The 12017-nt window shown below is 35.9% G+C and overlaps 1 protein-coding gene across 1 annotated transcript; it reads right to left on the minus strand.

The window, feature by feature from the left end:
- Positions 1-1586: 1586 nt before the first annotated feature.
- Positions 1587-8598, minus strand: LOC113766950 (probable leucine-rich repeat receptor-like protein kinase At5g49770). Its single transcript, XM_027311110.1, has 19 exons — positions 8270-8598; positions 6690-6813; positions 6499-6570; positions 6328-6402; positions 6141-6212; positions 5878-6045; positions 5723-5797; positions 5565-5636; positions 5387-5458; positions 5217-5285; positions 5050-5124; positions 4887-4958; positions 4645-4779; positions 4075-4547; positions 3840-3989; positions 3623-3762; positions 3326-3545; positions 2330-2565; positions 1587-2201 (listed from the first exon to the last, which is right to left on the minus strand). Exons 1-19 carry the CDS (start codon positions 8352-8354, stop codon positions 1698-1700), a joined length of 2889 nt encoding a protein of 962 aa, XP_027166911.1. The 5' UTR covers positions 8355-8598; the 3' UTR covers positions 1587-1697.
- Between the last annotated feature and the right edge of the window lie 3419 nt (positions 8599-12017).

Below are 12017 nucleotides of genomic sequence, written 5' to 3' on the forward strand. Positions count from 1 at the left end.
TATTACCAGATGACCTCCTTAATTTTATAAATTATTTAGCTAATCCCCCAATTGTTTCATATGACCCGAAAATGTGATAGAAAGTAGTCTCGATACCTTCATTAGTTGAAATTCCAATATTATCTATACTTAAGTACAACATAGAATGTTTTTGACAAAAAAAAAAAAGTACAACATAGAATGTTCAAAAGTATAGAGGGTTAAGTGGATATTTATGCAAATTATAGAGGAGTAAATAGGTATTATAGTTTTATTAAATGTATTGTTGAAACACGTCTAGGTCAATTGTAGTAATTACTTTGCATCCATTTTCCCTTGTACACAAAACCACAGGAAGCTTGTGGACATTTTAAATTGTTGGGGGTTCATGTGGCAATATGCAAAACATAGGGGGATTAGTATTAATTTAAGAAAAATCGTTCAAAATTTTCCTTACATTTCACCTTTTTTAGCCCTTCACTCTTAAAATATTAACTTTATATTCCTTACGAATTCAATTTAGCAGAATTTGGTCACAATCTAAGTTTTCAATCACTTTTTATCTCGTGATCACTATGTGACCCGCGTGTAGTCATCTGGTATGTACTAAAAAAGCCAGATCCTACTTTTTAATGGAAAAAATAAATATAGATTAGATTCCACTTTTTTTTTGAAAAAAAATGAAAATAGTTTGGGTTAGATTCTACTTTTTGAAGGACAAAATTGAATATGGATTGGGTTATTTATTTAATTACAAATGGGATCTAACCTTTTCATTTTGTTCCTAAAAAATGGATCATGTATGAGTCATGTGATAGATATAGAATAAAAAGTGGTCGAAAACCTAAATTGGGACCGAATTTTACCGATACACTTCGCTTCGCTTTGCCCATTACTCACTTTCTTGCATGACTTTACCGTCAAACAAATAGAGCCTGTATGTTCCAGTTGGTCCAACTGATCATTGGATAAGTTTCTAGCCAAATGTGTCGTTTCATTTGAAGTCCTCTCAAGGCATGCTTGCTGTCTTCAGTGCTGGCAAAATGTCATTCCAGAGGAAGATGTTCATCAATCTGAATTTTATTGCCATTTTGTCCTTTTCTTCTTGATTGTCTATTTGTCATTTGGATGAACTGTTAGAAGATATTGTACTTATTGCTCTAAGTTTCCTGTCTGTGCTTAACCTCTGCACCAAAGATGCTGGCTGGTAGAGAATGCGCCCTATTCTCTGTGATTCAGAGCCATCTAGTTGCATTTACCACTCATTTGGGGGAGAATGCATTGATGCATTGTTTTAGCCTCTAATCAGGACATCCTCATACCTCCCAGCACGTCTGGATAGATTTATCATTACTTTCGAGTAGGCAAAATAAATTTATGCAACCAAGTTATATCAATCTGTTAATATTTTAGGTCAAGGACCATTCTGCTAGAAAAGCAGAGAATATGAAGTCTAACAAGTTGCTTAAATCAAATTTTCTCTAGATATCAAGTGGCAAAATAATTGTTTTACCTTTGTCCCTATGAACTTAATTATTGAGTTAACCATATTGTTATCCTACTCTTACCATACTATACAGTCATTTGTCAGTTATGTTGGCTTTCAATAGCAAAAGAAACTTGATAATCTATTTGCATTTCCCAAAAGGAGGTTCTACAAGAAAGTGTAAAAAATTTAATCAAAAGAATTCAAGCCAGTAGGATACTCATGGTATCTATTACTTGGGTTCCACTTTAGCTGAGATGTTGTATCCACCACTGTAGTCAAATGCATCACTGCTGTTAACATCCTTCCTAGGCATCACATCATAGAGATGTTTAGCACCTTTCGCCATTCCAAAATCTGTGGCAGATGAGGATGCTGATGTTGAGTTCGTATTCAATCCATCATTCTGTAGAATTGTTTCGAGTTCCTTCACCACTTCACTCATTGTTGGGCGGTCTGCAGCTGATTCTTCCACACATCGCATTGCCAAATCTACAAATCTCCCGAAGCCTATTAGAGTGGTTGTGTTTCGAATGGATGGATCCATTATATTCCCTAAGCCATAGCATTCTTCATCATTCTTGTCCATTGCCATTCTCACTTCACGGACGATGTACTTTCCCTTTTCGATAGGTTGTTTAACTGTTACCAGCTCAAGCATAACCACACCAAAGCTATACACATCGCTTTTCTCCGTCAATTGTTGGGTCATGTAGTATTCAGGATCCAGATAACCCTGGAATCAGAGGAAAGGTTACTGTTAATTGCTCGCGATGGCAGTAGAAAGGACTTTTGATGATGTATCTAAACATGGACTTGGGAGTTCTTTCAGGATAAGGTAGCTGTAAAAACATCAAATATTACCAGTGTGCCTTTAACTTGAGTGGATACATGCCCTTTGGAACCATCACAAACAAGCTTAGACAAGCCAAAATCTGCAACCTTAGCTGTCAGATTTTCGTCCAAGAGAATATTTGTGGACTTGATATCTCTGTGGATTATAGGAGGGTTGGCAAGCTCATGCAAATAAGTCAATCCTCTTGCTGAACCAAGTGCAACTCGAAGTCTCCTTTTCCAATCTAGATAAATTCCACTCTTCCCTGAAAACATTTATAATGTGAATAAATTGCATCAAATTCTGCAAGCTGCCTTAGTTGGGCATGTCTGAGATAAAAGGTTTTCCTAGTGGTTATTTCCTGATATTGAGATCAAATTCTCAAAGATCCCTGATTTACGTATTAACGATTGTTGCCAATAGTAACTAAGTCAAATTCTTTCTGTTTAAAATTAGTACCCAATTTTTCAATTGGGCCAAGCACATTGACATAATAAAAGTTCTCAGCATGCAATACTGATTCCGAAGATGAAAGAATCTCCAAAATCTCTAAGTCCCTGATCTTTTTCTCATGATAAAATGCCACCAAGCATAAGGAACATGTTGAATTAGTAAAGATACTACAACTGTCATGAAGTGTCAGCTATGAAATGCTGCTTTGCTGACACTCTGGCTTCTAATAAGCTAAAAAGATGATCTTTCGGAATATATGTTTTAAGCATGGATTTAGTTTGGGAGGAAGGTGCAGAGATGTTGAGGCATGCAATTGAGTGATTAGATTTTATAAAAACCTGATCAAATATCCAAGAATGAAAAGAAAAATAGTGAATTTTAAATGAATGATTGAATGCTAGTGATAATGCCCCGTTCAACATAGTCTGGTTCAAAGGCAGGCAGGCATTGAACAACAAAAACCTTTGGTTGTTATCTTCTAAATCTTGTATTTGTGTCCTCAAGGAAAAATTCAGAATCAGTACTCTTCCTGTGTAAGAATTACCTAGTGTATGGCATGGAAGCAAACATACCTGATAAACTCTCCCTTAGAGTTCCATGCGGCATAAACTCATATATCAAGATCTGTTGTCCTTGTTCAAAACAGAATCCAACCAAGCCAACAAGGTTTTTGTGATGAACCCGTGAGAGCAGCTCAATCTCAGTTTTGAATTCAAGCCCACCTTGCATGGAACCTTGTTGTGATCGTTTGATTGCAACAACTTGTCCGCTTGGAAGCATCCCTCTGTAGACCTAAGAACCCAGAAATACAATTGAGTTGAAATTGAGGAAAATTTGTAGATTCAAAATCAAAATATTTGACAGCATACCTTGCCATAGCCTCCAGAACCGATCTCATTTTTCTCAGAGAAGTTATTGGTTGATTTCTTCAGTTCATCATAAGAAAACCATCGGGCTCCTTTTAGTTGAGGTGCTCCTCCGCTGTCTTTTCCACTTGGACCCCAAGATGCTGGTCAAAAAATGTTTCAGTTATAGCACATTCACAAAAGTAACAAGGAGTACTGAGCTGTAGTGCATAGGTCATACCAAATGGTTTACTTAATCCAATGGCTCTTTCAGCCCGTCTCTTTTGCCAGACAGCATATATGCCTAGGCCAACAAGCAACACCACCAGAATGGCACAGCCAGCAGCTATCGCTGTAATAATTGTTTTGCTTATGGCATTTCCACGTTCAGCTGCAACAGCTCTGTTGTCAGTAGTTTGTTCATTTATAAGTCAGAAAACTAAGGAAAGTTAACAGAAATTATTAGACTTTTATACCGCCGAAAGTGTAAGGAGAAGCTATAAAGTAGTAGGGCCCAAATTGTTTTGGAGGCTTGTAAGTCTGGTTACTTAAAGCAAATCCGATCCTCTGGACCTCTGACCTGTTAAAATACTCTCCTACGGATGGAAAAAATCCCAAATGCACCTGAAGATAATCATCAACATTGAAGAAAGGGTTCTGCAGAGAAACAGAACCAGGAGTAAGGCCTAACTTCACCCACAGGCTCATTTCCAGCTGCTGAAATAGAGTGTCATTAGACAACTCCCTGAAGGATGGTGCTCTGAAGTACATTGTTCCCTCATATGGATAAGCACAGTTACAGCTCTGTGGGCTGATTTTTTTATCAGCAGGACAGGATTTGCTTGCACAATTAGCCAGGCTTGTAGAATAGGGCTTTTCTGCTTGTTGCTTAACCTGACAGTAACTGGTCTTTGCAAGACCCGCATCACAGACTGGGTTTCCTAGCAATCTTTGTTTACATAGATGAAAGATATTAACATTAGTTGGAGAAAAGGATTGAAAATTGTTTCTTGGCATAAAAAGTAGTAGATATAATATTGTCTCACACAAGTGTATTCTGATAACCAGAACCAAGAGTGACATAGGGTATTTCATTGTTCTCCAAATCAACAAGTTGAAGTTGCTGACCGATGGTTTTTCCCATATCCAGTGTATCGTTAAATGCATTGTTTCTCAGTTTCCTGTAAAAAGTTGACATGAAATGAATCAGCATAACCGGATTACCTTTACCTTTTAAAAGATACAAAAGAATGCTTTTAGTGTCCCGTGCATGCTGATTCAAACTTACACTTGTTGAATTTGGGGTAAACTGAATAGTTTCTGAGGCACCATTCCCTCAAGTGATCCATATTCAACAACCCTGGCACAATTGCAACTTCGAAGCATAAGATAGATCCATGACTAGAATAATTTATCGTTAAGCTTCTCATTAGTATCTTAACACTACTCACAAAGTTGTTAGTGACGCTAATGTACTGAACCAGGCTGGAGATTGTGATGGTTGAAAAGAGTTGTTACTCAAGTCCCTGTGAAGGTAAACAAAAGCATAGAGTTCACCTTCCAAACAGAAAACAGGTACATAAAACTTGATTGTGGAAATTCTTGAACCATCACTTACACATAGTTGAGGGAAATCATTTCCGTAATGTTTGGAAATGGACCTGATAACTGATTATGTGCTAAGTTCCTAGACGAAAACAGAAGTAAGAAAGAAAGCATTTTAGTTTAGTATCCAATGGCAAGATTGAAGAAAGCACAATATTTCTTCAAATTTCAAGAAGAACCTACAATTCCACCAAATTTGTGAGATTGTTGAGGTCTGATGGGACTTTGCCAGTCAGGGCATTTCGATCTAGCCTCCTGTACTCCGTTATAGCATTCACACCAGAAATGGTAAGAATGACAGGCCAACAAAACTAAGTCAATCTAAGAGGGAGATCGAATGAAATGGTTTGAGCATACTCACAGAACCTCAAGTGTCTGAACATATCCTATTGTTGAGGGGATTCCTCCAGTCAAATTGTTGGCATCAAACAGTCTGTCATAAGAATGGAAAATAAGAAGAAGAAGAAGAAGGAAAAGAGACATAAAGGAGACCTTCATATTGATTGTCTGGTAACTTACACATGAATAAGCACCATGTCGGAGCTGAAAAGTGCATTTGGAATTGGGCCAGAAAGCTGGTTTTTGTTGAAATGGCTGTAGAGCTATAAAAATCAGACTCTTACCCCTGGAGGAAATTGGTTAGGATAACTGTTTACAAAAAGAATCATACTCACAAGTGTTTTGCCTTTTTTAACAGGTCCAACCCTGGAGTTTCAGTCATAGATGATGAAACAGGTATTGGTCCTGTCAACTGATTATCTGCCAGATCAAGCCAGTATAAGTGGGAAAGCTTTCCTAGCGAAGGTGGTATTCCACCAGTGAAGTTATTTGAGTTAAGCGCCCTGTCATGGAAGATGAAGCAGAAAATTAATCGAGGTTAACAAATCCTCGTACAATGCCATGTAGAATGAATATAACGATGTCTACTGTTGCTTACAGGAAGGACAACTGTGCAAGATTCCCGAGTTCATTTGGTATATTTCCATTGAAGCTACATCCAGCTAGGATTCTGGGAAACAAAAGGCAAGAATCTTGGTTAAACAAAGAAAATTGCTTCTTGAATATGTTCCTGGAAAGAGTTTCCAGGGATCAAAATTTGATGTAGGATTTTGTCAGATAATTACAGTATACTCAAATTTTGCAAGTCTCCTATTCGTGGAGAGAGTGAACCAGTGAGGCCTCGGTTGAATGATAGATCCCTGAAACAATACTTTGAACGTGAATTCAATGAAAGCAAAGTTATAAACTTTTATTACTTATGTGCTTGACCAGCTGAAATAGCAATAGAAACTCACAGGGATATCAATTCGGTGAGTCCTCCAATGTCACCGTTGAGTTTACCTGATAATCCCATACTTGATAATCCCCTGAAGTATCAATTCATAGTGTGAGGCTACAGGCATGGATTTTTTAGGGTATCAAGCTACATGAAAGGAAATACCAGAATGAATTTGCAACAGCCTGAAAGAGTAGATGAACTACTTACAATGCAGTGACCCTTGAGTTGTTACAGGAGACTCCTTCCCAAGGATCTCCACAAGGATCATCAGACTTGCCCCAATTTGGTGGTGTATTTTGCCATTGATCTTTCAAAGACCTAAGAACAGCAACTGCAAGAATTTGTATCCAATTAAGATCAAAAGGACTTTACAAGCATTGAAACCACATAACCAAAGAATATATGGTACATTCAAGAAACTCCATTACTAGCAAGAGTTAACAGGCTGCCAAAAATGGATCTGTTTAGGCCGATTGATTTTCTCAGTGGCTAAAGCCTGGGGAACCACTATGGCTACTTGGTATAAATTGAGAACAAGATATTATGAAGCAATAATTAACTTAGTTTCTTTACACTCATGCTACACGGGAAAAATATTGGCAAAAAATCAAGTCATAGAAAACTTGAAACTCTATTACACATATTACTAGAGCGGAAAAAAAAAGGTTTCTGGAGCAGGAAAAGTGAAAAGATAAGGCTCCTATGTTTTCCTCTCTTTTCTCTTTTTTGGCAGAACTTCATGATGTTGTGGCCTTGTAGTTCCTTCATCCATTGGTTTGGTCACCATCAGCTTAATCTCCTTGTGAAATTAATCCAGAGACAGCTGTATACATAATCGTAGAATCCAGAGTTGATCCATTAGTCCCAACAGACATTAATTAGAACTTAAGGTCAAACTTTTCCTCAACTTTATAGCTCATAGTACACTATACTACACATGCCAGAAGGACAATAGAAGCAAAAATAAAGGGCATTTGAGGAGAGTTTTGAGAACACGTCTATTCCACAATATAAACAAAGAACTTTTTTATCCTTATGCCCTAAATGACAATTAGTTTTTAGGTTTTCACCTCAAATTCTCGCTAAATTAACCTCATTTCCTTTGACACCTATACTGCAGCTAATGATGTCCCACCCCAATGTTTTAAGAAGGCCTAGCACCTTCATAATGAATTGTATAAAGAATGAAAGGCAGGCCTAATATAATGATTAAGGAACATGATTTCTCTTTCCCTACACCCCAACTCACCATTTTTCTTGATCCAATCTAAGAAATGGAAAGCATAGAATATATATGCAGCTAATAACTCCTCCCTGACTTTCCCTTTCTCACTTTCCAAAGCTGAATAAAACTCTCTTTCCATACATATAGACCATAATTCAACATATCATGCTGTCATGTGCTTGAAAGACCATGGCAGATTTGAAGCTCGAAAACTTCTTATACAACTCAGCTAAATGAATTTTCCTGCCCAAACATAGATTTCAAAAAAAAAAAAAAAGTGTCTTATAAATTTTACTAAAAGAGTATCCTTGACATTATTATAGCTCAATTCAATGTTAAATTGTAAAATCTACAAATGACATTGTTCACGAAGAATGAATGGGGCAAGTCCACTCTTTACACCTAGAAAACTATAGCATTTGGATGCAGAGTGCATCAAAAAAAAAAAAAAAATCAAACCAAAGGGACAATATGATACTATCAAATTGGATAAGAAATGCCTCCATTCCTACGCTGATAAATTTGGAAAAGCATGCAACATGAGACAAGTATAGTACATTACCATCACGAGGATCCGTGTAAGAGAAGATGCCACGAAATCTTGCAGACATCACAAGATAAAAGAGAAGCAGCCAAAGGGCTGCCATTGCTGCACTCCCTCCTTCAATTCCCTCCAAAGTATCTATTCTTCAGCTAATTCACCCCCGACTTCAATCCTCATTAACTCGATTTCATGCAGAACATGCCTTTAGGAAAATGCTGCAAATGAGCGAAAGTTCTTTGTTTTCTTTGATCTGCTCTCTCTTTGGGGATGCAGTACTAGTATTCTTGTATTCTTGTGGATGTTTGGTTGTTTCTTGACAACTATGCTAAAGATTTTTACTAGCTGCCGGCCTAGAGTGTTTAAACAAACTTTTTCTTCAGGTAGGGTGAAAGGTGAAGGTGACAACAATGATGATGACTAAGTCCAAGAAATATCAGCTCAAAAAGGGTAAAAGAAAATGTTAGCTAGCTAGTTTGGCCTGCTTTTCCATTTTCCACTCTTTCAATCATTAAACCTTTTCTTAGAAGCCAATCTTAGTGTCTATCATCCCCACACTCTCCACTACTACGACAGACACTATCAACAACAAAGTCACAACTGCTCCAAATTTATCTTTTTCATCAAAATCCATCATTTTGTTCCCATCCTCTTGAGGGTCCACAGCCATTATTATTCATAATTCGTGGAAGCAATTAATTAATAAGAGTGGCTTGGTTAATTAATGGGATTTTGATGGATTTGAGATGGAAAATCTCACGTAATATTAATGTATTCTCCGCCTGCATGCGCACCCTTTTCAAGAAGAACAAAGATAATGGTCTAAAATTAGACGGATTATGTGACCAAATTAAACAGCTTCCTAGAGGAACATTCTGCAGCCGTCTTGCACTATTTTAATTAGTAAATGGGATTTGCATGTTTTCTCGAGAAAATATATACTGGCAGTCTGGCACGCAATTGTTCTTGGAACCTACCAAAATGCAATGGAATTGGCCCGGTTTGCCTTGATTGCTTGTACTTCTTGATATTCTTAAACATGATTTGATTACAATAGTGAGTTGTCATTTATTGAAATTTTCAATTTTTACGTGTCATTTTTGACAGAAAGATCATGATTAATTGTTAGAATATTTTCTTCTTGATCATTTTCACAATACCTGCAGGTATCAGTGTGAGAAAGTGATGATCTACGAGCAACGAGGTTATAATAATGCCTAATACATATGATACGTATGTTTGGATATTAGAACAAGTACTATTAAAATACCGTAGCTCATATTGTACCTCAAAATTTAGTGAACATTTGCATAAATTGTTGTATCTATACATTGAGTTTTTTTTTTTTTTTTTGACGAACCCTGTACACAGAGGAAGGATGTCACCCCTAATTTATTGAAGACAGCAAAATAAATAAACTATGGAGGAGGACTATATCTGATCTCCAGTATATGCAGAAAAGCCAGTAAATGAGAAGTACTACTTCCTTACAGGACGACAATATGGTAGTCCTTTCGAATCTAACAGAATAATATCTCTACACTGCTTAGGTAAATCTGCCATAGATAAATACAGTTGATAACCAGTCAAATGAAGAGAAGCTAATGAATCGGCTGCAGCATTAGCCTCTAGATAAATATGGGACAATGAAGCTCCAAATCTGGCCAACAAGTCCATACATTGAGTTGATGTGGACGCATAAAATATACTTCTAATTATATCTAAATTATGTAAATATATATATATATATATATATTACAACAACATGCAACAGGACAAAAATCCCAACTATATCTATCCATGCAAATGCGTTGAAAACTTAAAGATGAAATAATGTTGTAGAATTTTAGTGTCACGACCCTAAGAAAATTGCAATAATTCGTCCCTTAAGCATTTTAACTTTTTCGAAATTGATTCAATTCTCCAACTAGCCCTAATTTACTTTTGGAATGTTACATGTTAGGATTAGGTGCATATATCAAATGTGACGTGAAAATGACTGTTTCGCAAGACATCAAGCAAGCCTAATTGCTGCAAACATTAGCTTATAATGACATATAAAAAAAAAAAAAAAAAGTCAATTAGTCTAGTAAGGGGCAAAATAGTTTTTGAATCCATGCACGTGCACCTTACAAATTAGCTTATAACAAAAGGAAATTTGTAGTAGATAATTGAACCAATTTGATGAGAAAAATAAAAAAGATTGGAATTGATCTGTGAAATCTAACCATTGTTAAAGAATGTTGGATGGGAGAATATTCTAAATCAAACAAAGAAAGTCCCCCAAAAGCAAAAAAGAAATCAATTTGCAGTTTGACTGCCTAAAGGAAAGGAGGAAAAAGCTGGGAAGGTAGCAGGATTTATGGTTTATTAATTTTTCATTTTTGGAATTAAGTATACGGTTTATTAGAAACATCAACAAAGGAAGACAAACATTATTGACCAATTTTGAGAGCTTTGAATTGCTAATGACTGGTTGACTACTATGTCACATGAATTTTCTAATTTCTGTGGGGCATTTGGGCCATTCACATCTAAAAAATTCTCAAGGATGTTAATAGCAATCTCCACTTATTCTGTTGAATTATTAGAAATTTACCTAATTCTTACGTGAAAAAAAATTCTACCTAATTCTTAAATGTGAAATAACAAGGTAATACTAGTTTTGGTCCTTTTGGAAAAAGTAATTCAGGCTAAACTAATTAAATTGCATGTGATGATATAGTTCAAATGGAGATGGGGAATTTTTTAAAAAAAAAAAATGAACAAAGTATTGAAATTTTTGCTGCTTCAAGGACAAAGTAAATTATTTGAAACTCAGAAATCTAGTTGAGTGACGGAAAATGTAATAACTAAAATTATGCAGTAACTATCTACAGATGATACCCAAAAAAGGGAGCCAAACATATGTTTAGCCAAGTATGGATTTCTTTGAACTCCTGGATAAAGTATGAGGAAATGTATTCTATAGATAATATAACTTCTGGAATCAAGAAGAGATGGCTTTGAGCATATTTCTTAGTTTAGAAGATAAAATTCCACCACTCAATTGTGTGGCATTGTAGTGCTACATGGGGCCAACGCAATATGGAATTGAAAATGTGGTACAGTTGAAGAAGTATAGATTAATAATGACAAAAAGTACATAAAAATGAAATTGTCTAATTTACACTGATAGTATATATACTGTTAGCATTTGATGAATAATAACTATAAAAAATTTGAATTTGAAATTCAACCGTTAAAAATATGTCGTGGATCCAACGGTGATAATGTATACGCTGTCAGTTACTCATTGTTTAAAGAATTTAGATATAAAGTATAACATAATTCATGCATGTATACATTATTAACATTTTTAATTTTTTGTACACATCCAACTTGGGTATGTGTAGAATTTTCCCATAATTAACTTCGCTGTAACAGGATCCATCTTTTATTCAGATTTGGATAATGTTTGAGAGGCCACCACCAGCTTGATTCACTAGGAAAACATTAAATAGAACAAAAACTAAAATGACCAAATCAGACTGTTAAACTCATAATTGTCCTTTTTTTTCAGTGGGAGGTCTCGAACTACAAGGATCTGAATACAAGGAGTCAATAAATGCAAGCATTTGTATTTCACAGTTTGGCATGTAAGTAATTGTATTTAATAGTTCGGCTAACGGGTGTTCGATTAGCACTTGTCAGGAAGAGTCTCACGCGTTAGTTTTTTTAGAAGAGTATAGTTTATTTGAGAAAATGTCTAACTGCAGAGGACACAATG

Source organism: Coffea eugenioides, chromosome 3, assembly GCF_003713205.1.
Source record: "Coffea eugenioides isolate CCC68of chromosome 3, Ceug_1.0, whole genome shotgun sequence".
Lineage (NCBI taxonomy): Eukaryota > Viridiplantae > Streptophyta > Magnoliopsida > Gentianales > Rubiaceae > Coffea > Coffea eugenioides.

Coding starts and splice junctions, on each gene's coding strand:
- LOC113766950 (XM_027311110.1), bottom strand. CDS start 8,354: ATGGCAGCCCTTTGGCTGCTTCTCTTTTATCTTGTGATGTCTGCAAGA. Junction 6,403..6,498: donor CTCACCGAATTGATATCCCT/GTGAGTTTCTAT, acceptor GTATTGTTTCAG/GGATCTATCATTCAACCGAG. Junction 6,213..6,327: donor TTGCAAAATTTGAGTATACT/GTAATTATCTGA, acceptor TTTGTTTCCCAG/AATCCTAGCTGGATGTAGCT.